The 27,965-nt window shown below is 38.6% G+C and overlaps 1 protein-coding gene across 11 annotated transcripts; it reads right to left on the bottom strand.

The window, feature by feature from the left end:
• Positions 1–26: 26 nt before the first annotated feature.
• On the bottom strand, positions 27–22,778 carry LOC111328985 (uncharacterized). 11 transcript variants are annotated; one of them, XM_088741066.1, is made up of 23 exons: positions 22,640–22,778; positions 19,590–19,672; positions 16,409–16,576; positions 15,660–15,773; positions 15,205–15,369; positions 14,580–14,693; positions 14,376–14,489; positions 14,118–14,282; positions 12,732–12,845; positions 12,529–12,642; positions 12,271–12,435; positions 11,639–11,752; positions 11,436–11,549; positions 11,178–11,342; positions 6,167–6,280; positions 4,421–4,585; positions 3,796–3,909; positions 3,593–3,706; positions 3,335–3,499; positions 2,134–2,247; positions 1,453–1,562; positions 641–774; positions 27–226 (listed from the first exon to the last, which is right to left on the bottom strand). In XM_088741066.1, exons 2-23 carry the CDS (start codon positions 19,645–19,647, stop codon positions 220–222), a joined length of 2,721 nt encoding a protein of 906 aa, XP_088597192.1. In that variant the 5' UTR covers positions 19,648–19,672; positions 22,640–22,778; the 3' UTR covers positions 27–219. The 11 variants fall into 11 exon arrangements, with proteins under 11 accessions (XP_088597192.1, XP_088597191.1, XP_088597190.1 ...); XM_088741065.1 differs by having other exon boundaries at positions 1,393–1,559; positions 22,640–22,777; XM_088741064.1 differs by having other exon boundaries at positions 1,393–1,562; positions 22,640–22,776.
• Between the last annotated feature and the right edge of the window lie 5,187 nt (positions 22,779–27,965).

Raw genomic sequence — 27,965 nt, 5'->3', positions numbered from 1 at the left:
GTTCTAATAAAAGAGGAGACAACCTCTACCAATTCGGATTGCGTTTTTTATTTCACAGTTAAGCCCTACTTATCCTTTAATGAAAAACGATCAAATGAAATGTAACCCTTTAATGATATAAACCCTTAACACAACAACATTTTCATTTTAATCAGTTAGAACGACTTATTACATCCCATGCTTTTATTGTATTGTTGCATATCTTGATTGACCCTCTCTTCACAGCCTAAGAAAAGATTAGAAAAGATAGACGAAAATGAAAATTCGTTTTATCCTGCTAACCGGGATTGTCATGGTCAGTCTGTTGGTAAACCTGATCATTATAAAAACATCTCACTTTCGTGGCTAGGGTTATGGTGTTTTTCAATCTTATCTCAATCTTGCCATTTAATGTTACAATATTCGCGACTTACCCTGTATTCTTCTCTTTTTCTTTTTGGTCTTTAAATTGGTTTCAGAAGCTCCTAGTAATAACAGTATCACTTACTATGCAAAAGTGAATACCCTTAAAAATGTATGGATCTCCCTATTCATCCTTCACGCTTCTATAGTCTTTCTTTTTGCTGTTCTCGTTTCTCGTCATTGTTTTACTCTTAGGACGGAGAGTTATCAGAGAAGTGATTCTGTGCAAGAGAGTTACCTGGTGAAGACAAAGTTGGCGAGTTTCTTCCCAACACCAAGACCGTTGTAATCTACTTTACAATTGGATGAAGTTCCGTATTTTTTAAAATTGTGCACTTCTCCATCACTTGTTGTGAAACATCCTTTCATATTCTGTACGATAGATAGAATTGAAGATTAAAATTTGTTGGAAAACAAGATTATAATCTACCCTTATGGGTTTCCCTAAGAAAATATGTCTGCGCTGTTTTTAAAGCAATTACTATAACCCAAACATCAATACAAAGTTTCCTGCAGTTTTTATTTTGCTCGAGAAAAGCGACGCTTGAAACAGTGACCGAGTTTATTTGTAGACTTAATCGGATTACAAACGTACTTGCTCATAGAAAAGTACTACCAAGCCTTATCAGCATTTTTCTGTATCATCACTTGTTGTCTTTTGGTATCATCTAAAGTTATGATAACAATAAAGTTTTCTTGAAGCCGAATCTCACTGCAGCGATTATGCACATTTCAAAACCCACTCATGTTCAAGTCAATCTTAAAAGTTATTATCGAATCACTTGCTTTCCGTTTTGAAACAAAAGCGAAACCCGTAGTCAAGTGTACTGACTCAGGAACCTACACACGCCTTTAGTGATTCCTGATGAGTAATATCGAGTTGAAAGATTAAGATATGTTTAAGATATTGAAATGGAAATAAAATGAATGGGTCTTGGGCCATTTACGTAGTCTTATGAATGAGGTAAGGCTCAAAACTTTTGCACTCACTCGGATGCCAAATATCTTGTAACCTTTCTTCTCCGCTGCAACTTTACAAATATCGAATACCTCCTTAATCTTTCGTTTCTTTCTCTGGACGGTAGCAAATTTATATCCAAGTACCATTTTCCTTGCCCTCTTGTGCTCTTTATAACATCCTTCAGATTTCCACTCGACTGCTGAAAGGGAATTAATTTGCTAAAGTGTTAAGATTCCACTCTGGTGGATCAAACAAATCGATTAATGAAAAATTAATCCAGCTTACTAAAGAGTCCTAAACAGCAAAATTCTGCAAGAATCGAACAGTCACGGAAAACTGCTGTAAAAATGCAAAATCTCCAAATCGCATTCATTCGGGTGTTTCTGGTTCATAATTGGCTACTTACTGTTAGAACTCGAAGTCCACTCCGTAGTGTTCACTTTATGTTTAAGCAAAAATTTAAAGCACTGGCATGACAAGAGTTTTAATTCCTTTAACTATTGGAAGAACTGTTGTATTTATTTCAACACATTACTTTCTTCACAGTTTGCCCCTTGATAGCCATCCCTGCAGTTGCAAACATATCCTTCAAAGTGATATACACACAGCCTCAACTACTGAATCAGCTCCAGTGGTTGTACAAGTTCCACCATTTTAGATGGATATGATAAACAGGGGCTCAATGAGGGTGTAAAATATTATGGTTGGATAATCAGTAGTCCATAGCTGCAAAAAAGTGTTTTAAGCAATTACATTTGTTATGTCGGTACCTTTTTCACAACTTTTTCCACAATATCCTTCGGCACATTTACAGCTGTAAGAGTCATCTCCAGTTACTGTGCAGACTCCACCATTTTGACAAGGATTATTTGTACACGGGTTTACTAAAATTCAGAAGAGAAGCTTGGATTAGGTGGCCTGGTTAATTGATTTATTAGGATAAGTAGATACATTTTCCAACACCGACGCAAGTACATTTAACCCGAAATACTTTTTCCAACTAGATAAGCCATACAAAGATTTTTTGGAATTACTTTTGACACATCAAAGCTTTTTCTTTGTGGGCAAAGAAACTTTTTTTGTGGCCTAGAGAAAACCATATACTTTGCTTCGAATTTATAGCCAATAATCAACTAAGTTAATTTGAAAAAATAGCATAGTGAACAAATCTTAACCCTAAAATTTCCAAAAGAGGTTTCGGCATCCCCATTTCCACTTTCATAGGTGGATATGTGTGAGTTTAAAAATCCATCACATGAACGTTTTTTTCGAGTCAACACAAGGAGGACGAGTAGCAGAGAGAATTAATTGCTGACTCTAAATCAGTTTTTATCCAACCTTTCAAGGAAGCATATTATGAAAATTGGTGCAGGCTTTTCTTTAGTCCCTTGGACCATATATATAGAAAAGGAAAAAATGAAAGCGTGCTATAGGAAAACTAGTGATGTGATGACGGTTTGGCATTAAATGCTATTTGTTTCTCAAAAGTAGCACTTTTAGAAAAATCACCTAAAAACCACTTAAACTAACTTTATTGCGCAACTAAATTTATCAACGTGTGATGTGCGATCCTCGCAGTAGATAGCGCTATTTATGCAATAGCGAAAATTAGACCTGAAAAAAATCAGGCCTGTACGGGACTCGAACCACTGACCTCTCCGATACAAGTGCAGCGCTCTACCAATTGAGCTAACAAGCCAACTGGGAGCAGGCCGTTAAGTTGATTCGTAATAAACCCGTGAAAGTGATAAATGAGATGCAATGAATATATGAAGTTCATATATTTTGAACTGCGATATTAGATACGTGTCATGTGCGATTTTTCAGGTCTGATTTTCGCTATTGCATAAATAGCGCTATCTACTGCGAGGATCGCACATCACACGTATCTAATATCGCAGTTCAAAATATATGAACTTCATATATTCATTGCATCTAAATTTATCAAATCTGTGGTTTTTAATTGCTTACCGCAGTTAGCCCAATGTCCTTTGTAAACTTTGTCTAATGAACACCACAACCTGTGATGAGCGACTTTGGTGCAAGATTCGTACTTCTTCCCCCCATACACAAAAGGAAAAACACAGCAGCGACCATGTGGGTTGTCTGTCTTTTTGCCAGATGGACAAGGGAGTCCTGTAGAGGAGTAAAAAAAACTGCGTGTCGTTCTCTTTAAAAGTAAAAAAGGTTTATCCAGCCATAGCTTAAGCCCTGATAAAATCGACTTACGTTTTTCGCATGTTTCTCCTTTAAACTCGTCAGTGCATGTACAAAAGAATGAATCAGGACCACTCATTGTGCATGTTCCACCATTCTTACATGGAAGTGATTTACATGGGCTCGCTAAGGGAATATGACATTATGGTCGGCAAATTAGAAGTCTATAACTGTAAAAAAGTGTTTGAAAACACTCATACACATCATATCTACACCTTTTTCACAACTGTTTCCAAAATACCCGTCGGTACATTTACAGCTGTAAGAGTCATCTCCAGTTACTGTGCAGACTCCTCCATTTTGACAAGGGTAGTTTGTACATGGGTTCACTAAGGTTCATAACAGAACTGTAAATTAAGTATCCTGGGTTATTCAGCAGTTAACATAACTGAATCTGTCTTCTAAATGGACAATTATCTTCGACTCCAAGTGCTTCTTTCGATCAAAAAAAAGAAACTACAAGTTTATGTAGGTTTGTTAGACAAATAAATAGGTGGATATAAGTGAGTTAACAAGATCTCCTAAATAAACATTTTTGTTCGAAAGGATAGCGAGTAGAAGGCAAAACTGATCGCGAATTACTAACCAATTACTTACTCATCCTTCCAAGGCAACAATAAGAAACTTCGTTTGGGTATTTCTTTAATATCTTAGACGATGTGGCGAAGAAAACATATCACACCGCTGAAGGAATACTGAATGATATTGTGAGGGTTCCCCATTAAATGGTATTTTGTCTCAAAAGTGGCATTTTTAGCAGAATTCCCTTAAAAAGATAACGACCAAAACAAGCCATGTTTTGTAACCAAAGTTAACAAAATTGTGGTTTTTATTGCTTACCGCAGTTAGCCCAATGCCCTTTGTAAACTTTGTCTAATGAACACCACAGTCTGTGATGAGCGACTGTGGTGCAAGATTTGTACTTCTTCCCTCCATACACAAAAGGAAAAACACAGCAGCGGCCATGCGGATTGTCTGTCTTTTTTCCAGGTGGACAAAGGAGCCCTGTAGAAGAACCGTAAGAATTGCGCGTCACTCTGTTTAAAAGCAAAGGTTTATCCAACCCCAGCTATTGCCCAGGGGCCGGTTGTTCAAAAGAGAATTAAGTTTAAACCCAGGGTTAAATCGGCCTAACTCTGGGTTAAATTTTAAGCGGAGGTTAGTTGCGTGATTCAACGGAAGGTTAACACTAACCTCGGGTTAAACGTTGGGTTAAATTTTACCCACCGTGCGAGCAGGGTTAAATTGTCAAACTCCGGTTAAACTCCCGGTTAGCTCAATTGGTTAGAGCGTCAGATTGTGTTGTGCGGGATGTCGAGGGTTCAAACCCCGGCCGGACCAATACTCGTGGTCTTAAAATAAGTGAGGATAATTTTCTACCTTTCTATAATCAAGAAATGCATAGATATTCTAAGTCTTCTCGGATAAGGACGAATAAACTGTAGGCCCCATCTCCTACAGAGTTAAGGGTAGGACACGTTAATTTCCCACGCACGAGACTACTGTGTGGTGGATGTCCTTCCCTGGGTGGGCTGGGTGGGAATTGGTCCTGAAAAGCCCCTATGGGGAGTGGTCAATTAACCTATGTATGTATGTATGTATGTAGGTAGGTAGGTAGGTAGGGAGGTAGGTAGGTACCCCTAGGGAAAGATGGTGGACTTGTTGTTTTGCGATTTACGCAGAAGGCGACAACGAGAAAGGAGATTTAGAGCCGAAAGTCAGTGTGAAATCGACGATTTCACAGACGAAGAGCTGCGTGCTTGTTACCGCTTTCGACGAGAGTCTATTTTATTTATTACTAATCTTGTTGCCGGTGAAATCAGTCGCAACACTCGACGGAATCACGCCTTACCGCCGCTCCATCAAGTTTTAATTGCCCTTAGGGTTTTGTCTCCGACTTCAAGTTTCGCCACTTCTCGCGAACTTCGGCTGTTGTCCGCATTGCCACACCAACAGCGTTTACAGCATCGACGATTTTTTTCCACATTTCATTTTTTTTTCTGATTGGTGACGCTGTTGGTAAACTTGCTTTGCATCAGCGAAAGGTTTTCTTCGACTTTTTCTGTCAAAACGGCAATTTCTGAAGCGCTAAAATTTTGTTTTCGAGCTTTGCGTGAGATAGCTGAGGAAGCCATTTTGGAGAGCTCGCAACTTACTCACCATGGCGACATTGTACGAATACTTTATTATGGGACGCTAACCGCGGGTTAAACGCGCGTAACCCGAGGTTAACTAACCTGTCCTCTAACCGCGCTTCGAAGAACGCAATTTTAACAGCGCGTTAACAAACTCACGGTTAGGAAATTTAACCTCCGGTTAGGCATAACCAGAGGTTAGTTTCACCTGTCTTTTGAACAACTGGGCCCTGATCAAATTGACTTCCATTTCTCGCAGGTGTCTTCTTCAAACTCATCCGTCCATATGCAAAATAATGAATCAGCTCCAGTAGTTGTACAAGTTCCACCATTTTTACATGGAAGTGATATAAAAGAGGCTCACTGAGGGTGTGAAATACTATGGTTGGATAATTAGTAGTCCACGGCTGCAAAAAAGTGTTTTAAGCAATCACATTTGTTATGGCGGTACCTTTTTCACAACTTTTTCCACAATATCCTTCGGCACATTTACAGCTGTAAGAGTCATCTCCAGTTACTGTGCAGACTCCACCATTTTGACAAGGATTATTTGTACACGGGTTCACTAAAATTCAGAAGGAAAGCTTAGATTAGGTGGCCTGGTTAATTTATTTATCAGGATAAGTGGATACATTTTCCAATACCGACACAAGAACATTTTACCCGAAATACTTTTTTCAACTAGATGAAACCTAAAAAGATTTTCTAGTACTTTTGACCGATCAAAGTTATATTTTTTATCAGCAAAGAGGCGTTTTTGGTGCGCTAGAGAAAACCGTACACTATCGACTGTAAATTCGAAAATTATTTGAAAAGTTAATTTGAAAAAAAAGCATAGTGAACAAATCTTAACCCTAAAATCTCCAAAAGAGGTTTCAGCATCCCTATTTCCCCTTTCAGCGGTGGATATGTGTGAGTTTAAAAATCCATCACATGAACGTTTTTTTGAGTCAACGCAAGGTTGACGAGTAGCAGAGAGAATTAAGAGAGTGTCTCTGTAAAAGCGGTCCGGTCGATTTTGCTCGAGACACAGATTTCCCTGATTTCTTGTGTGTTGTAAGACATTCATGTGCCTATACTAAAACTACAATCCGTTTGATCGGATCTCTTTATTTTTCAAAGTTTTACGTAAATGAAATTTCACTCGAGCGAAGGCCTGTCATGACACTTTTTAAGACTTTAATTTGAGACAACTTTGGAGGACAATTTTAAAAAAACTACGGAACTCAGCAAAAAACAAATACCACAGCCATGTATATTAATTCTATTTTATCCATCGAGGCGACTTTCGTGAACATCACATTTCAGTCAAAGAAACAGGAAGATTTGAATGACACCTTATCGGTTCGCTAAGTCACACACGTGAAACCCAATAAAATTTAAGGTAAATTTTTGAAAAAGTGAGGCGTTCTTAACTGATCCAACTAACATAGCTAGGAAGAACACGCCATAGAATAGGTAACTACAGAAAAAAACTTTGCGGGACGACCTTTGGGAAAACTTTATAACTCCACGAACTTACCTGATTTTTGGCAATCTCCGAGTTTGGCCGCCATTTTGAAGGACTTGTCAACATGAAGCGTAACAGATATAAACCAAGCACGTAGATCTAAAACCGTCTGAAATACATACGGAAGCAATCCAAATGAACTTTTCTTCAATTCAAGCGGTAAAATTTGCAATTGTTTGTTAAACTTACCATTCCTACATTTCCAAGCGACCATTTCTTCCAACAATTCAAACACTACAACTAGTGTTCGAATTCCCCTCGTCGATTCCACCATAAGAAATAACCTGTGTCACCCAAGCTTCGACTCGAATGTGAAGTACGAATCACATAACACAACTGCTTCATCTTTGAGGCAATATCAGCCTGGTATTTTTATTTTCTGATCGACAAGAACGGCGATCACGAAGCGATTGCCATGTTTACCTAATAAACGAACCGCTGACCAGCCGCCAAGTGAAAACAGTACGGCTCAGTGGTGAGGGGCAGGGTGTGAGGTGGGTGCGGGCAGATTATCAGAAGGTTTTTGGGAACATTCGAATATATTCATTAAAGCATCATATGCATTACGATTCTCAGTCTTTGTGCAAAAGCATGCTTTGTGTTGCAGAACCAGACAACTTTTGTTTTGCTCCGGGTATTCTTTTTCTCTTTAAATACATTTCGTTTCAAAAAGGATCGGCATCAGTTCATATATTTATAAACAAATCTTTACCATGTACTGTAAATAAATGAGTTCAGATAATCGAGATAACCATTGAACCTCTTTTATCGCATCAGTGATAAAGTTTCTCGTCTTTGCTCAACTCCGAGAGCGTGGAGCGGCAAAGACGCGACACACGAGTCACCAATCTCGCGGCTTCTCCATGCTCACAGGATACGCGTGACCTCACTATATTTAAGAAAAATAAGAAATTGCTCGCAGTCTGTATTCTGTTTAACTATTTCATAGCAGTGACGCGAGTCTCTTCAATTGAGTGAGAAAGTCACAAACCCATTCTTTGCCTAGCGAGCGTAACCACAGACCACTCATGAATTGCTCCCTTGGTGCGGAAATCACTGAAATCGTATCGAGTATACAAAGTTAGAGAGAGTTCCTTTAGACCTCCTGAACTCGTATCGCGTTGGCATCAATTATAAGTACAGGAAGAAGTCTTAAAATCTGCGAGATAAATTTGTTTCATACTTTCTGAGAAGTTAAAGAAATTCGGAAGCTTTCCTACAAAGAAACTAAAATGGTAGGTAACCGACTTAGTTTTTCAGATAATTTACAATAACTGAAAATTTGAGTGTCTGTTTGTGGACCTTACGTCTTGCCCAGCAATATAGTTGCAAAGATGTTTATAGTTTGCCCACACGATTAAGCTCTTTTCTTGTAACCTGTCATCGTTTCGAAAATACCACGGCAACGGAAAACCTTTCCGAGCCTCCTTAAACACCGTTGTTTTCCAACCACACCTGTATTGTTTTTAACAGAGAACACTTGCGTCCCATGTATTTGCCCAGTGGTTGTTTGATGACATTCAGGCCACACCTCATAAACTTCGTGATCCCTCGTGGACCCCAGGTCAGAGGTTAGCGGAGAAAGTTTGCTCCAAATCTCAACACGAAACATACTTATAAAGAATTGTAGAGGGTAACTGAAATGAAAAAGAAACGGCGCCCTGCATAGTAGTCTTTCCAATTTCTTTTTAGCCAACAGGGAGTCGTGCAGAGGCATGGGGCGAAAGCAACCAAAAATTAGGAGCAGGCTGAGGGGAGGAGCTTATTTAGCCGGCCTATTCCATGTTTTTGTATATACAAGCCTGGTACACCAAACATTCGGTTTACTTATAAAACTCTTTGTCGTTGTCGTATGAAAAAAAATGGACAATAAATTTGAAAATGAAAACGGAATAGGACTATAGGGGCAAGACCGATACAACGTAGATAAGTTTTAAGACGGAGCACTATATTTCAGCTGGCCAAACCAGCCTTCTTCAGGTGCCTGAAGAAGGCTGAGGTTCTTCTGGTGCCTGAAGACGTTGTGTCGGTCTTGCCTCTATATTTATATTCATTATTTTGGGCCGATTAGATCATGGCTGATCCAACGTACAAGCCGAGGATTATCGCTCACGGTTGCTTGCTGAACATTTCGAAAAGAATAGGGTTTAGTGATAAAAGGTCAGATCGATTAGAGGTATGAGCTGAGACTAACATGATTCACTTAACAATTTTATGTCGAGCTTATAAGTGGAAAACACTAAAAATTGTACATTGCTAGTTTTATCAACGCCATACGTAAATGACATTGGTTACTGTCGCGGAAAATATTATTTTAGAGTCAGCTTTGGATATAAAGCAATGATTTTGCATGCATTCTTGGGAACAGCAGAAATGACTTAGAAAAAACATTCAAGTACAGCGTTCATTCCGTGCAATGGGGCATAAATAAAAGGTTCTTGTAAAATAGACACCTTATTTTATACCACAGAAGACAAGCAAAAAGTAATATGGGTAACCCTGTTAAAAATACATCGATAACTCTATTAATCAATACCAGTCCTGATTTAAAGGAAAAAGTTATGTGAACAAAATAAAAGTAGTCTGTACCCCTAAGCATGCCTTCACGGTTTAGACTGGGAGTCCCAAAGTTTTTTAAGCATGTATTCTAATATCTTATGACGATAAGCCCCCAGCCACCCCACCCCAAACCGTTCTTTTTTCACTTAGTGGCTGGCCAGCGGTCCGTGTATGTGGTAAACATGGCGATCCCTTACTGAACACCGTTCTTGTCGATCAGAAAATCAAAATACCAGCATGATATTGCCTCGAAGAAGAAGCAGTTGTGTTATTTGATTCGTACTTCACATTTGAGTCCAAGCTTGGGTGACACAGGTTATTTCTTATGGTGGACTGACGAGGGGAATTTGAAAACTAGTTGTGTTTGAATTGTTGCAAGAAATGGTCGCATGGGAATGTAGGAATGGTAAGTATTACGAATAATTTCACATTTTGCTGCTTGAATAGAAAGGAAAGTTTATTTGAATTGCTTTCGCATGCATTTCTGACGGTTTTAGATCTACCTGCTCGATTTGTGTCTGCAACGCTTCGTATTGATAAGTCCCTCAAAATGGCGGCCAAACTTGGAGAGTGCCGAAAATTAGGTAAGTTCGTGGAGTTATAAAGTTTTCGTAAAGGTCGGACCGCAAAGTTTTTTTCTGTAGTTACCTTTTCTATGGCATCTACTTCCTAACTATGTTAGTTGCATCAGTTAAGAACGCCTCACTTTTTCAAAACTTTACCTTCAATTTGATCGGTTTTCGCGTGTGTGACTTAATCAAATCGATAAGGTGTCATTCAAGTCTTTCTGTTTCCTTGATTGAAATGTGATGTTCACGAAAGTCGTCTCAATGGATAAGATAGAATTAATATACATGGCTGTGGTATTTGTTTTTTCCTGAGTTCCGTAGTTTTTTTTAAATTGTCCTCCAAAGTTGTCTCAAATTAAAGTCTTGAAAAGTGTCACGACAGGCCTTCGCTCGAGTGAAATTTCATTTACGTAAAACTGAAAAATTAAGAGATCCGATCAAACGGATTGTGGTTTTAGTATAGGCACATGAATGTCTTACAACCCACAAGAAATGAGGGAAATCTGTGTCTCAAGCAAAATTGATCGGACCGCTTTTACAGAGACACACTCTTAATTGCTGACTCTAAATCAGTTTTTATCCAACCTTTCAAGGAAGCATATTATGAAAATTGGTGCAGGCTTTTCTTTAGTCCCTTGGACCATATATATAGAAAAGGAAAAAATGAAAGCGTGCTATAGGAAAACTAGTGATATGATGACGGTTTGGCATTAAATGCTATTTGTTTCTCAAAAGTGGCACTTTTAGAAAAATCACCTAAAAACCACTTAAACTAACTTTATTGCGTAACTAAATTTATCAAATTTGTGGTTTTTATTGCTTACCGCAGTTAGCCCAATGTCCTTTGTAAATTTTGTCTAATGAACACCACAATCTGTTATGAGCGACTTTGGTGCAAGATTCGTACTTCTTCCCCCCATACACAAAAGGAAAAACACAGCAGCGACCATGCGGGTTGTCTGTCTTTTTGCCAGGTGGACAAGGGAGTCCTGTAGAGGAGTCAAAAGAACTGTGTGTCGTTCTCTTTAAAAGTAAAAAAGGTTTATCCAGCCATAGCTTAAGCCCTGATAAAATCGACTTACGTTTTTCGCATGTTTCTCCTTTAAACTCGTCAGTGCATGTACAACAGAATGAATCAGGACCACTCATTGTGCATGTTCCACCATTCTTACATGGAAGTGATTTACATGGGCTCGCTAAGGGAATATGACATCATGGTCGGCAAATTAGTAGTCCATAACTGTAAAAAAGTGTTTGAAAACACTCATACACGTCATATCTATACCTTTTTCACAATTGTTTCCAAAATACCCGTCGGTACATTTACAGCTGTAAGAGTCATCTCCAGTTACTGTGCAGACTCCTCCATTTTGACAAGGGTAGTTTGTACATGGGTTCACTAAGGTTCATAACAGAACTTTAAATTAAGTATCCTGGGTTATTCAGCAGTTAACATAACTGAATCTGTTTTCTAAATGGACAATTATCTTCGACGCCAAGTGCTTCTTTCGATCAAACAAAAAGAAACATCCAAGTTTATGTAGGTTTGTTAGACAAATAAATAGGTGGATATAAGTGAGTTAAAAAGATCTCCTAAATAAACATTTTTGTTCGAAATTCAAGGATAGCGAGTAGAAGGCAAAACTGATCGCGAATTACTAACCAATTACTTACTCATACTTCCAAGGCAACAATAAGAAACTTCGTTTGGGTATTTCTTTAATATCTTAGACGATGTGGCGAAGAAAACATATCACACCGCTGAAGGAATACTGAATGATATTGTGAGGGTTCCCCATTAAATGGTATTTTGTCTCAAAAGTGGCATTTTTAGCAGAATTCCCTTAAAAAGGTAACGACCAAAACAAGCTATGTTTTGTAACCAAAGTTAAAAGAAATGTGTTTTTTATTGCTTACCGCAGTTAGCCCAATGTCCTTTGTAAACGTTGTCTAATGAACACCACAATCTGTTATGAGCGACTTTGGTACAAGATTCGTACTTCTTCCCTCTATACACAAAAGGAAAAACACAGCAGCGACCATGCCGGTTGTCTGTCTTTTTGCCAGGTGGACAAGGGAGTCCTGTAGAGGAGTCAAAAGAACTGCGTGTCGTTCTCTTTAAAAGCAAAAAAGGTTTATCCAGCCATAGCTTAATTCCTGATAAAATCGACTTACGTTTTTCGCATGTTTCTCCTTTAAACTCGTCAGTACATGTACAAAAGAATGAATCAGGACCACTCATCGTGCATGTTCCACCATTCTTACATGGAAGTGATTTACATGGGTTTGCTAAGGGAATATGACATCATGGTCGGAAAATTAGTAGTCCATAACTGTAAAAAAGTGTTTGAAAACACTCATACACGTCATATCTATACCTTTTTCACAATTGTTTCCAAAATACCCGTCGGCACATTTACAGCTGTAAGAGTCATCTCCAGTTACTGTGCAGACTCCTCCATTTTGACAAGGGTAGTTTGTACATGGGTTCACTAAGGTTCATAACAGAACTTTAAATTAGTATCCTGGGTTATTCAGCAGTTAACATAACTGAATCTGTTTTCTAAATGGACAATTATCTTCGACTCCAAGTGTTTCTTTCGATCAAAGAAAAGAAACATCCAAGTTTATGTAGGTTTGTTAGACAAATAAATAGGTGGATATAAGTGAGTTAACAAGATCTCCTGAATAAACATTTTTGTTCGAAATTCAAGGATAGCGAGTAGAAGGCAAAACTGATCGCGAATTACTAACCAATTACTTACTCATCCTTCCAAGGCAACGATAAGAAACTTCGTTTGGGTATTTCTTTAATATCTTAGACGATGTGGCGAAGAAAACATATCACACCGCTGAAGGAATACTGAATGATATTGTGAGGGTTCCCCATTAAATGGTATTTTGTCTCAAAAGTGGCATTTTTAGCAGAATTCCCTTAAAAAGATAACGACCAAAACAAGCTATCAAACAACAACAAACATATGAAACATATGTATGAACTGCGGTTATGAAACGTATGTGTGCACGATCCTTCGCAGTAAAGCACTTTTTGAGCAATAGTGAAAATCAGACCTGAAAAAAATTTCAGGCCTGTACGGGATTCGAACCACTGACCTCTGCGATACTAGTGCAGCGCTCTACCAATTGAGCTAACAAGCCAACTGGGAGCAGGCCATCAAATTAATTCGACATAAACCCGTAGATGATAAATCAAACAACAACAAACATATGGAACATATGTATGAACTGCGGTTATGAAACGTATATGTGCACGATCCTTCGCAGTAAAGCACTATTTGAGCAATAGTGAAAAATCCCGTACAAGCCTGAAATCTTTTTCAGGTCTGATTTTCACTATTGCTCAAATAGTGCTTTACTGCGAAGGATCGTGCACATATACGTCTCATAACCGCAGTTCATACATATGTTTCATATGTTTGTTGTTGTTTGATTTATCATCTACGGGTTTATGTCGAATTAATTTGATGGCCTGCTCCCAGTTGGCTTGTTAGCTCAATTGGTACAGCGCTGCACTAGTATCGCAGAGGTCAGTGGTTCGAATCCCGTACAGGCCTGAAATTTTTTTCAGGTCTGATTTTCACTATTGCTCAAATAGTGCTTTACTGCGAAGGATCGTGCACATATACAAAACAAGCTATGTTTTGTAACCAAACTTAAAAGCGAAAAAAGCTTAAAAAGATAACGACCAAAACAAGCTATGTTTTGTAACCAAACTTAAGAAATTTGTGGTTTTTATTGCTTACCGCAGTTGGCCCAATGACCCTTGTAAACTTTGTCTAATGAACACCACAATCTGTTATGAGCGACTTTGGTGCAAGATTCGTACTTCTTCCCCCCATACACAAAAGGAAAAACACAGCAGCGACCATGCGGGTTGTCTGTCTTTTTGCCAGGTGGACAAGGGAGTCCTGTAGAGGAGTCAAAAGAACTGCGTGTCGTTCTCTTTAAAAGCAAAAAAGGTTTATCCAGCCATAGCTTAATTCCTGATAAAATCGACTTACGTTTTTCGCATGTTTCTCCTTTAAACTCGTCAGTGCATGTACAAAAGAATGAATCAGGACCACTCATTGTGCATGTTCCACCATTCTTACATGGAAGCAATTTACATGGGCTCACTAAGGGAATATGACATTATGGTCGGCAAATTAGTAGTCCGTAACTGCAAAAAGAGTATCTTAAGACACACATACACGTCATATCAGTACCTTTTTCACAATTGTTTCCATGATATCCCTCAGCACATTTACAGCTGTAAGAGTCATCTCCAGTTACTGTGCAGACTCCTCCATTTTGACAAGGGTAGTTTGTACATGGGTTCACTAAGGTTCATAACAGAACTTTAAGTTAGGTCTCCTGGGTTATCTAGCAGTTAACGTAACTGGATCCGTTCTCTAAATGGACAATTATCTTCCACTCGTAGTGCTTTTCCCAGGTTAAAAAAAGAGAAACATACAAGTTAATGTTGGTTCTTTTAGACAGATAAATATGTTGATATTAGTGAGTTTACAAAATCCTCCAAATAAAAATTTTTTTTTGAAATTCAAGGGATGGCGAGTAGCAGACAGAATTGACCAATACTTATTCATCCGTCCTAGACAAAATAATACGAATCTTCGTTCGGGTAGTTTTTAATATCTTGAACCATGTGAAGAAGAAAAACTATCATACCGCTGAAAGAAAACAACTGATGATGTTGTGAGGGTTAAGCATTAAATGGTATTTTGTCTCTCAAAACTGTCGTTTCTAGCAGAATTCCCTTAAAAAGATGACGAAGAAACAAAGCGTTGTTTTGCTATCAAGCTTACCAAATTTGTGGTTTTTATTGCTTACCACAGTTAGCCCAATGACCTTTGTAAACTTTGTCTAATGAACACCACAATCTGTGATGAGCAACTTTGGTACAAGATTCGTACTTCTTCCCTCTATACACAAAAGGAAAAACACAGCAGCGACCATGCGGGTTGTCTGTCGTTTTGCCAGGTGGACAAGGAAGCGCTGTAGAAGAGTCAAAAGAACTGTGTGTCGTTCTCCTTAAAAGCGCAAAAGGTTTATCAAACGTCCTGATCAAATTGAATTGCTTCTTCAAACTCGTCAGTGCATGTAAAAAGAATGAATTAGGACTACTCATTGTACATGTTCCACCATTTTTATATGGAGGTTAAATAGCATAAAACATTATGTTGGGCAAATTAGTAGTATATAACGGCAAAAAAATGTCTTAAACATTCATGTTTGTGATATCGGCAAAAAAATGTCTTAAACATTCATGTTTGTGATATCTATACCTTTTTCACAATTGTTTCCATAAAACCCCTCGGCACATTTACAGCTGTAAGAGTCATCTCCAGTTACTGTGCAGACTCCTCCATTTTGACAAGGGTAGTTTGTACATGGGTTCACTAAGGTTCGTAACGAAACTCTAGATTAGGTATCCCGGGTTTTTGGCAAGGGTTGTTTGTACTAGGGTTCGAGGTCATTCACTTGTCGAAATTAATAAATGTTTCTCAAGTAGACAATTACCTTCAAAAGCAGGAACTTGGTTTTAGGTAAAATAAAACATACATGGTAAAGCTATATGTTTGTGTCCAGATATACTTTTGTTGTGCGCTGGAGAAAACCAAACACTTAGTGGATTATCAACTATAACTTCGGACAAATTTATTTTATAAAATTGGCAGAGTGAGTAAATCCCAGCTTAAATTCTTCGAAATCTGCTTTGAGTCCCTATCTACACTTCAGTGTGTTAAAATAATCCACCACATAAACGTTTTTGATTCAACTGAAGCATGATGAGGAACCGAGAGAATCGATAGGTTGCTCTAAACCCAAGTCATCATAAGAAGGACTGAGGATGAACGTTGTCCACGTTCTTTTTGGTCACTTTGACCATATGGAGAAAAACAATCTATTACAGTGATGAAAGTGGATTATTACCTCGTGCTATTTTGTCTCACGCAAATAGAATTTTTGAAAACAATTGTTGATAACTTTGTTTTACATCCAAACTTGCAAAGTTGTCATTGTTATAACTTACCGCAGTTAGCCCAATGTCCTTTGTAAACTTTGTCTAATGAACACCAAAATATGTGATGAGCGACTTTTGTGCAAGAGTTGTATGTCTTTCCTCCATATACAAAAGGAAAAACACAGCAGCGGCCATGTGGATTGTCTGTCCTCTTGTCAGGATGACACCAACTCATGACTTTAAGAGGAAAAAAAGGAAGAAATCTTGTCAGGAACTCACTCTAACCAGTCGTAGGATATTTAAAGAGCCTTAATATCTCTGTTAGAACAGAAAATAATTCATGGAGGGTTCAGCGTTAAACCTCAATACTCTTTGGTAAATGTCTTTAACTCCCGGGGGGGTACTCCCTTATAAGGGCTTAATGGGGACGTGCGGCAAGCCAGGTCCCGTACAGGCCTGATTTTTTTCAGGTTTGATTTTCGCTATTGCTTAAATAGCGCTATCTACTGCGAGGATCGTGCATCATACGTATCTAATACCGCAGTTCAAAATATATGAACTTCATATATTTCATTGTATCTGATTTATCACTTTCACGGGTTTATTACGAATCAACTTAACGGCCTGCTCCCAGTTGGCTTGTTAGCTCGATTGGTAGAGCGCTGCACTAGTATCGCAGAGGTCAGTGGTTCGAATCCCGTACAGTCCTGATTTTTTTCAGGTCTGATTTTCGCTTTTGCTTAAATAGCGCTATCTATTGCGAGGATCGTGCATCATACGTATCTAATACCGCAGTTCAAAATATATGAACTTCATATATTTCATTGTATCTGACTAAAATTTTCGTCGCTTAATTAATGTGTTGTGATGTTGCTCTTTCGAAGTGTCTTTGATATCGTTCATGTAACGCCCTGCGCTTGTTGTTCATCGTAATAACCAGGAAAGTCTTCTAATCTCAGCACTCAATACAAGGCCTAACAGCTCACATTAATGGAAGATGTCGCTATCGCGCATAGTCTGTATATGAGGTAAGTGTAAAACAAAACGAAAAGAAAACCAAAGCAGATTATCCGCAGCGATCACATAAAAAATTGTAGGCTATCAGTAAAACAATGCATTACTGGGCCATCATGTTGCGATAATGATTACTTTACTAACAGTTCCCTTTGATATGTGAAGCAACACTCTCTACGAAATGCTTGTGTTGTCAATGTATTCTACACTTTCCGAGTATTTGCTTCTGATTTTGAAACCTCGTTTTAAAACTCATTAATTATTGATGAAGTCAACTGGGAAATAAGGATGAACTTAATTTTTTAATAAGCCAATGAATGACGACCATTGGGGTCAATTGGATGAATCTTAATACCCAATGAAACAAGAGGTGAAATACTAGCAGGTTCTCAACGGAGATGAAACAGGTTTTTCATCCAAGATCAAACACTTGCGTTTTAATGAGATGTTTTATTGATTAATACAACTCTTGGAAGCAATGTAATTCCTCTCATTAACAACAATCCGGTCAAGACCAGTTCTTTTGCAAATCAAGTTCTCTTCTATATCAGCATTTAACAAAGAAAATGCACAAGTAACTCGAAGACAATGACAAGTCTTTCGCTTTACAACTGCAACCTTGCACATTTCAGGCAAAATATGATCTAGGTTGTTTACACCCACAGGAGCTTTTACAAAACTAAGCTTGGACCTAGATGGTTGAAAGTAGAATGCATTACAATCTTTGGAGATAGTTTGTACATATGTCTTATTAACCAAGCGCGAGGGCCGTACTGGGAGAATATCGGCTCGAGGTCTTGACAGTACGGACCGAGCGCAGCGAGGTCCGTACAAAAAAGACTGAGGGCCGATAGTCTTCCAGTACGGTCCCGAGCAAGCTTGGTTAATAAGAGATTTATTATACGACTGAAGTTCAAAGGGACACGAGTGCGGTATCATTCGGGACCATTCGGGACAGTGCCCGGTCCAATACTTAGAGAATATTGGACCGGCAATAGAGCATTTTGATTGGTTGATTTTAGTTATTGGCCCTCTGACCGCCCGAGTCGGGTAATAATAACCTAATATATGATTTCTATATCGTCCATGCGTCTCTCCCTCAGGATGACAAATTCGTTTAACAACATTGGGAGTACGCTTAAGGTCGGGTGAACTCCCATGAAACGAGTTACATAATTTTCCTTAAACTTCACAAAATTACATGCTACTTCAAGATTATTCAATAGGGGTCTTCTGTGCTCGTCTCCTCTCAATTCAAGAATTTTGCAGTTATAAAAATATACAGTGTTCGATGAAGAGTTAGCTGTTGATATTCCCAACACATTAAATTCCAGAATGACTCCTCTTCCTCCGGCTGTGACAGAACATTTCTCCTTTTTCTTTGTCTTTAAATGTAAGCCTTCGCATGTGGCATCTTTCAATTCTGCATCTAACCCTCGACGGAACAGGGTGAACCTGTAAATGCCACAATTAGCATAATTTTAAGATGGATAACTTCCACATTTTAATCACACAAATAATAGTTGTTCAGCTCACCTTCGATCGCTATTTTCAAAAGGATTTAACGCTTCAGTACCGTTTTTCTCCTTAAGATGGCACCAGCTACCACAAACTATTTCATAGATAGTTTTCCGCAGGATGTCTCTTGCCGGTCTTCTTCGCCACTTAAATAACGTATTTACTTAACCAGGAATTTAGACTCAACGTGTCCATTTCTTCGGTAACTGAAGAGAGAAGCGCGACCTTACGAAGGTCATAGTCCTTGAAAAGGCCTAATGGATCTAAAACGGACACTTGAATCATCCAAGCAACCGACAGCGCCCATTTGCTGATGTCGTTGATGACGGGATACCGTTCCCATTAACACTTCTTTGCGTAAGGTTTCGGCTCTCTAAACCCTACAGACGACGTCCTTCTTCACTCATGGTCGGACGCCAATTGCACAACAACTATTAGTTATGCATGTAAACGTGTTCTTTCGATGAAGGAAAAAATGTAACACTGCATAATTTATCATTGTTTGATTCGAGAAAACATGTCACTGCACAATTTCTTATAGTTTCATTTGAGAAGATATGTCAAAAACTCGGGCTTCGTGCTTCCTTACGGGTTCCAAATACTTCGAAACGATAAAAGCACTCACCTTACGGCCTCGTGCTTTTATCTGTTTCTCAGTGTTTGGAACCCGTGATGAAGCTCTTGCCCCCGTTTTGACGTATTACTTCGAAGCACTTACCCCAAGAAACATTCGCGAACAAAATTAGCAGTGTGAAGATACAAGAAGAGGACGTCATACTTTCTTGTTGTACGTACTTGAAGCTGAAACGTTGAGGAAATAATATTGCGTCAGGCTTATTGAAACATAATTAGCTGAGCTCTTTGTTCTCATTTGTATCGTTACTCTGGTGGGCAAGCATTTTATTGTAAGAACAAACGTGACTTTTGCAGCTTCGGAGCCTCCATACGAATGAAAATATGGTAACCCAATCATAAAAACCTCAACCGGTAGTAAAAATCGTCGCTAAATTATCAATCACAATCGAAACTTACTGTCTCAAATGTATGTGAAGTGCTATGTAAAGTATTTAGAGTGGGAAAAATTGAAACAGACATCGGTTGTTTTCAAACTAGAAGAGCACTTATGCATGTTTACGCCTGAAAACCCAATTCCTCCCCCCCCCTGCCCCCCAAGCCGCGCTATCAATGTGAGGACTTGCGAATTTTAAGACGAAAATATTCCAAACACAATCAAATGAAAACCACAGATTGGCAAAGATTCATAAACGTTTTAGTGCGAACGAGACTTGGGGTGAGTTTTCCGCAGTAGTAGTTTACGTCATCCTGCATGGGAGCTATTCTCTGCTTGTCGCCGCTTTAAACCGTATGACGTGTTGCAGTTGCCACCAGTATCGGCGTAATCCCCTTAGGACTCGTGCGAACAAATGAGCTCCTGTCTGATGATAGTAAACGCCTCCATCCTTCAGTAGTAACCGTAGAACGTCATACGAGCCAATATGATACTCTTTGGGAAATTCAAGGTTTGATATTGCTGATAGAAATGAATATCATAGTGTAGAATGCGACCTTACTTTCTTTCAATTTCACGCTGCAAAATCCAGGTCGAAAGTACTTTCTGTCTTCAGTATGACGATTACTACGATTAGGGTGTTGATACGCATTCAGATTATGCTATAACTACTTGCATGATGATAATTCAAATAACTTTAAAAAATTTTTGGCTAAGGCCAGCTTTTCTCAACGTGTTGAGAACTGCAGTGATATAAAATTTGCTACCTTGATATAAATCTTTGAAAACTCATTTTGTGATGATTTAACTGAAGGATTTAATTTATTACAAATAACAAATCAATTGTGGATAAAATGTAAATTTGTAAACGCAACAGTGCATTGAACGGCCAGAGGAAGTCAACTTCATTGGACGAAAAAGAAGCCAATGCAAAATCCAAAATTGACTTTGTTAATTGTACAGTTTTTGGGGCCAGTCAACGCCAACGTAGAGAGCGTTCTGAAAGAGGTTTTCTTATTGTAATCATCAACCAGATCGTCCTGTTTCTTCTTTTTTTTTAAGTCTTAGTATTGTTTAAGGTCTGCCCTCTTAATAATAATTTGTTGCGATTTTAGCAAATTTCGCTACCGTTCTTCCTCCAGCCGCCAGAAAAATGAGCATCAAAGACTAAACTTAAGGCACAGATTTCCCAGTTTCCCTTCGACTCCTAGAACTGTTTTAAATAAACTAGTACTTTGATCAGAAATCATATAAAGTAGATTTAAAATCCAAAGGTAACGTTTCCAATTTGAGTTTCACAAAATACTGAAATACCCAAATAAAACCAAGAATTCGGCAAAGATTAATGGACAATTCAGAGCAAACGAAGCTTGGGGGTGAATTTGCAGTAATTGACATCATCATTAGAGCTTAGAGCTTAGATTCATTAGAGCTTTTCGGTTAATTCCGCTATTTTGATTCGCATGACATGCTTTAACTAACTGCAGGATCCCCTCGGGACTCATGCAAAGAAAAGAGCTCTTGTCTAATGATAATAGCGATAACCGCATGACCCCATAAAAAAACGGCACCTGCCGGGAAATTCGAGCATCAATGCATTAATAGTGCCTTTGTCTGTTTGCAGTTTTCCTAAATTCCACTCTTGTTTCTCAGTTTTACAAACGAATCGTAATTACAAAAGACATCTTAACGGAAACTTGCTCTATCATTGGAGGTTTCCTTTAAGCCACGAAAGTTTGGTTGGACGTCATGATCGTACTCAAAAACTTGTATTTGCATAATCATGTTGAACTGCGTAGAATAAACATATGTAATTGGCAAAACTATAGCAGTGAAGATCTTCCGTTTATTCAAATTAGTTAAGATTTCAAATGGGTTTGATTCAAAGTTTAAGCAAAGTAAAATCACTTTGGGAATCACAGGGCAAAATGCCTTAAAAATCTAATTTTCTGGCTTCAAATGGCGCTTACCGCAATAATTTCGAGTATTCCATGGTCTAATGGACATAAGATGAAAGAGCTAAAATTTCATTACAAGTGCTTTTACTGAACATTTTACATCAAATCGAAAAACTCGAGAAATTTGAAAAAAACCCAATCTACTTTCTGTTGGAAACATGATATAATAAGATCCATACGAAAACTCTCAACTTTTACCATTTCAATCGACTTTCACGTTATTGTTCCTTTGTTGTCTTTGTGAAAATCCGCACTAAACCAAAACAGTTTGTTAATCAACCTTTTGCAAAACAAAGCAATATCCGAAATGAAAATTTTGCAAATTATATTGGAAGTTAAAACCAAGAGCGAGATCGTCTCTAAAATTTCTTTAGCGGAAGAAATTCATGCAGAAGTTTAGAGTTTGTTTAGCAAGTTACCGCAGAAGCATGTGGTTAACAACTAACGCCATAGCTCTCCCACCAGCTGACAAACAAATAACCATCATTGACAAAACGCTTTTACACAGATCTGCCAGCTTCCCGATTGACTCTTAATACTCTTTTAAAGAGATTATTGTGGTAAAAAACCATACAAAATAAATTTGAAATCCGCGGCGCACTTTTTCAATTGAAATTTGACCAATTCATAATGATAATTGATGCCGGCCTCGATGTTTGTTGCTCGGCAATCCTCGCTCTCCTTTTCAGTATCTACTGCTTATCTAAACCACGAACTTGATAGAATCATGTCTACACATCTAGTCATCATCTCAACATTGGTATCAGTGTAGAAACTCATGCAAAACGAAAATAAATCCACCTTTTCCTTTTCAGAGACTGCAATCTTGGTCCGACAGCTTTTTTGCGACAAACATGGGGATGGTTCCAACCTCAATGAACAATGGTCATCTATTCATATCTATGGCTACTTTATTGCTTTGATATCAGTGAAGCGATCCTTAAATACAATAGCCTATTTTTGCCTTCTAACCACTTGGACTATTGCCATCTTGACCAAAGGTCAATTGTGGTAAATGTCTACCTGTATACTCCTGCAAATCAAGCGCTACACTCCATTGAACGCTTAAAGGTGGTTTGATATTCAGATTAAATCCTGGCTCTTAAATGAAAAAAAAAAAAAAAAACTTAACTATTTACTTGCATTGGTCTAACAGAAACTTGGTTTCACGATAAGGAGTCTGCCTGCTGCATGCTTTAAACGTTCCTATAATATCATCGTTGTCATTCGCAAACTAGCTGCACACAGGAGGTGGCCCCGGAGTGCTATTCATCCTTACAAACTGTTCAGCTGCTGACCTTCAATCATTCGAGTACTCTGCAAGGAATATCAAATCTAGTGCGCAATAAATTCACTTGATAATTAGCTACAGACCACCATAGTCTGAGTTCAATCCTGTTACAAAATGCACTTTCCACTTTAGTAGCAGTTTTTTACTTATTTTTACTTCAAGCCTTAAGGCAGGTTCCAAGCTGGGGGGCTGTGATTGTTAAGAGCTCCACAGAGCTGATCAACCCCTCTCGCTGTCGGTGTTCATTCTAAGATTTTCTTTGTTTCCTGCCAACCCAATCGTCTTTCGACTTCTAGTATATTGGCGAATAATTTTTCGTTCTTGTCACCGAATTAAGTTTGCAGGTAAGAAGTGGCACTGGCCGAACCGCCATTACTGCTAAGCTTATTGGCGCTTGCCGTTACATGTTGGTGGTTGCCCTTTTTGAAAGCCGTATTGTTTTGATATTTTATCAGTGGACCTTGAAGCCAACTATCACTGCAGTGATCTAACACAATTCAAAACTCACTCGATGTTCAAATCAATCTCGAATTAAATTACTTGCTTTCAGTTTTGAAACACGAGCAAAACAACTTGTTAGTGTCTCCATAAAAGTCATAATCAAGTATGCCAACTAAGGTGCCTAAACAAACCTTACGCGACTCCTTATAAGTGATAACGATTTGAAAGACTTTTATCAAAACATCTTCTCAAGCAATACAAAGGGAAATAAAATTAACGGGGAAAGTATTAGGCCATTTACATAATCTTAGGAATGAAGAAAATTTTTGTACATGTACTCACTCGCATACAAAAAATCTTGAAACCTTTCTTATTTGCTGCAACTTTGCACTTATCAAATACGTCCTCAAAGCTAAGTTTCTTTCCCGGACGATAGAAAATTTATATCTAAGAACCATTTTCGTCTTCCTCTTGTGCTCCTTGAAACATCCTTCAGATTTCCGATCAACTGCTGGGAAGGAATTTGGAAGAAGTTCAAAGAGCTAAACTGTTAAATTCGAGCTTGATGGAGCAAACAAACAGATCAATGAAAATATCTGCCCAGTGTCTATGTTTAGCTATACGTTCAAAAATTTTACCAAAGGTTTCGGCAGAAACAGAAAGGACTGAAGCAAATTAATCTTGCTGAATCTTTAATTTTTGTGGAAAAATCTTGAAATCCTACTCTGCAGACAAACTGAATGAATGTTCCATGGTCAGAAGTTAAGAAGGTTTGATCTGTAGTGAAAATGTATCTGAGGTTTGTCAGCCAAGGATTTCCAAATTAGTTCAACAGTTCTTAAAGTAAAAAAAGAATTTGTCGGCATCCGGTCTGCTTAGGTGAGAGAGACGTTTTGAGGGTTATTAGGTGTCGTGTGAGCAGCACTGTTTTGTTTAAGTAGTGCTTCCTGTTTTGCTTTTATGTTCAGACTTGATGAAACAGATGTATCTCAGTAATCCAAATATTCCTCCGACTCGTACTCTCCTGGTACCGATGGGTTTTGACTCATCAGCACTGCTTAAGCCCTCAGGTGGGTTACACATACTTAGTTAAGTTTGTGTAGAAAGCTATGGCGTTCAGTGAAGCATTGTCTGGATTTGATCATCATGAAATCAAGATGTTTTTATCTACCAATATTTTCTTTTAAGCTGTGAGTTCGTATTTATTTCAACTCATTACCTGCCTCACAGTTTTTCTCGATAGCCATTCATGTAGTTACAGATATATCCTTGAGATTGATCCAAACATTGGCCTCCGTTCCTAGAAGGACTCGATTCACCGGCAGTAGTTATGTCTAAAGGCAAATAAGTACAACTTTTAACACAGTATAGCTGTTCGACTGCTTTAGTTAACCTAAAACTTAAAAAGATTTTCCTTGAGCGGACAATCTACGGACCACCCCTCATTACATTGCATGCAATTAGACTAATTAAACCAAGCAAAGAAGTACGGTATAGGCAGTTTGTCACCTCGACTTACGCTTGAAAAACAATCAGAGAGTATGTCCAGGTTACTCTTCTTTTGTAGAAGACCCTTTGTTTGTCCCATGAGGTGTATAACTCAGACTGTCTTAAAATGCATCAACTCTTGAACTGCATTGGCTACGCGTAGAGAGCGTATCGGTCTGAGGTGTTGAGACATTTCAATTTCGAGCGTGGCTTCACCAATTAGTTGGGAGAATGAAAACGGTGCAAATAATAGTAACTTGTTGAAATCTGACGCGCATAGGAACGTTGCTCCCACACATAAAGTCATCCTTAGTGCAGTATGGACAACAAGGAAAGAGAGTTCTTTTCTAGAACTTCGTTTAGAGAGTAAAGAAATTGGTGGCATCACTTTTGTTCACACTGAGCTTGTGGGAGAACAAGTCCACAGGTCGTTCGTAAGGAACTACACAGGCGAGTACCACCCTAAGGAACTGCTGAGCTGTTGGCAGTAAATAATTTCCCTAAATAAAAAAGATATTCATTCAGAAACATTTCAAACCTTTATCACAGTTTTTCCCACCCCATCCTGCCGGACATGGCTGACAACTGTCACCATGTTGAGTAATCTTAAAACTGTCTCCATTCTTTCGAGGAGATGACGCACATTCGTCAACTGTTGCGAAAGAAAAGTTTCGCGAATGTTAAAAAGTATCCGACATCACAAAACATAGCATCACAAGATGGTGTAAAAGAGTAAGTAATCGCAACTCCCCAAAAAGGAGTTGGAATACTAACAACGTAAGATAGTTTTTGCTTAGGGTCACTTTATTTGTAAAGGTAAGTGGATTTGTTTCCAACAAAAAATTACCTTTAACATGAGGGGGATCTTTTCAGTAAATGAGATATACAAAGGTATCTAAGCTATTACAAAAGATCAAAGTCAATTATTTGTGTCGAGAGCGCCTTTTGTGGTTCGCTGGGGGGAAACGAAACACACTCAGTTGATTATCATCTGAAAAATTGGATAGATTTTTTTTTCTTTCTAAAAATTGGCATACTAAAAAAAGTTACAACATAAAACTCTCAAAACAGTTTTTGCGGCATTCTATTTTCCCTTAAAGGTCCGGATCCTAAGGGTGGATAACAAAAATCTACTACATGACTTTTATTGAGTCAACACAAACATGATGAGTAGCAGAGAGAATTGATAGCTAAGTCAAGACCACTACTCGTTCAACTTCTCAAGTCAGCATGATAACAAAATTCGTCTCTTTTCATCAATAGGAACTTTAAGCAGTCAGGACGGCAACGCCACGGAAGACGTCGATTAATAAATGAGTTTCTACTTTTAGTTAGAATTTCGAAAATGGCTGCATGTGTTTACCGTCTCACAGGGCGCCAGACCTCAACTCAACATAATGCATAAAAGTAGCGTTGAGTTCCAAATGTAAATTAAAATAATTTGTCGCCGCGGTTACGGTCCGCAGACGACGCAAATTTTGGTAAAGGTAACGAATCTGATCCAACCGACGCGTCGGCCAACACGTTGACCAACGCGTCGGCCGAATGCATAAAGTGCCACAGAGCTTTCCTGGACTACCTCTGGCAAATCACTGATGATGATAAAAAAATAAACAAGGGGCCCAAAATGGACCCCTGCGGCACGCCAGATGTGATATTCAGCCAGCTAGAACTTTTGCCATCCACCACAACTCTCTGCTTACGACACGATAAATAATCACCACACCAGGCTAGCAGTGACCCTATTATTCCAAAGGTACGCAGTTTATGCAGTAGAATCTTATGGTTTACGCGATCGAACGCCTTAGCGAAGTCCAAAACACAGCATCAACGAAGTCCAAAAACACAGCATCAACGAAGTCCAAAAACACAGCATCAACGCGTCGGCCGACACGTTGGCCGACGCGTCGGTTGGATCAGATTCGTTACCTTACCCCAAATTTTGGTGATTTCACGTTGCTGTTTTGCAAAGGATGGGTAAGAAATGTCCAAAGTTTTAAAACACACGTGCTGGGCTATTGATCTCCTCTAAAGCAAATAGAACGCTTGGCCTTATTCGTAGGGTCTGTAGAGATATCAATGATCCCGACATCAAGAAACTTCTATACTGCCCAATTGTTCGACCACAACTAGAGTACGCTTGTAAACTATGGTCATCCTACACGTCAAAGGACACACTATTACTAGAAAATGTTCAGCGCGGGGCCACAAAGTTTATCTTGAATTATGCAAGAGATCTCTCCTACAGGGATCGGCTGTTAAAACTTTCTTTACTACCACTAGAATATAGAAGGGAAATGAAAGACTTGGTACTTATCTATAACGCTAGAGCAGGTTACACTGATCTGGGTCACCAAGACTTTCTCTGTCAAACTGTAGTTCGGCAGAAAACGCGTAATTCGAGTGAATTAAACTACCAAATACCACATGCAAAACAAAATTATTCAAAACATTCGTTTTATTACAGGTCCATCAATTTTTGGAACAAACTACCCAGGGATATTAAAAGTGTGAACTCACTTCATACTTTTAAAAGGAGGCTTTTAGATTTTTAGGATATATCGAAACAGTTGAAATGGTAAATTGGCCACCGTAACGATTACAAAAGCTGACGTTTCGAGCGTTAGCCCTTCGCTCCGACGAAGGGCTAACGCTCGAAACGTCAGCTTTTGTAATCGTTACGGTGGCCAATTTACCATTTCAACTTTGTTGATATATCCAAATTATTTCGTTACTCCCACCGACGCAGCCCCAAACAGTTTCTTTCGAAACTATCAGCCTTTATTAGATTTTTATGCTGATAAAACCCTTTCTTATAAACTTCCAAATCGTCAGGGTGTAAGTTAATGACGTTACTTTTTAACTTGATTGTAAATAATATCAATGATAATCATTATTATTTTTTAT

Source organism: Stylophora pistillata, chromosome 12, assembly GCF_964205215.1.
Source record: "Stylophora pistillata chromosome 12, jaStyPist1.2, whole genome shotgun sequence".
NCBI lineage: Eukaryota > Metazoa > Cnidaria > Anthozoa > Scleractinia > Pocilloporidae > Stylophora > Stylophora pistillata.
This window is presented reverse-complemented; position numbering and strand designations above follow the sequence as displayed.

What these genes read in the sequence shown, in the direction of transcription:
- LOC111328985 (XM_088741064.1), bottom strand. Translation starts at nt 19,647, where the DNA reads ATGACGTCCTCTTCTTGTATCTTCACACTGCTAATTTTGTTCGCGAAT. An exon ending in TGGAAACAATTGTGAAAAAG is followed by an intron (nt 12,643 to 12,731) that starts GTATAGATATGA and finishes ATATTCCCTTAG; the next exon opens with CAAACCCATGTAAATCACTT. An exon ending in TGGAAACAATTGTGAAAAAG is followed by an intron (nt 11,550 to 11,638) that starts GTATAGATATGA and finishes ATATTCCCTTAG; the next exon opens with CGAGCCCATGTAAATCACTT.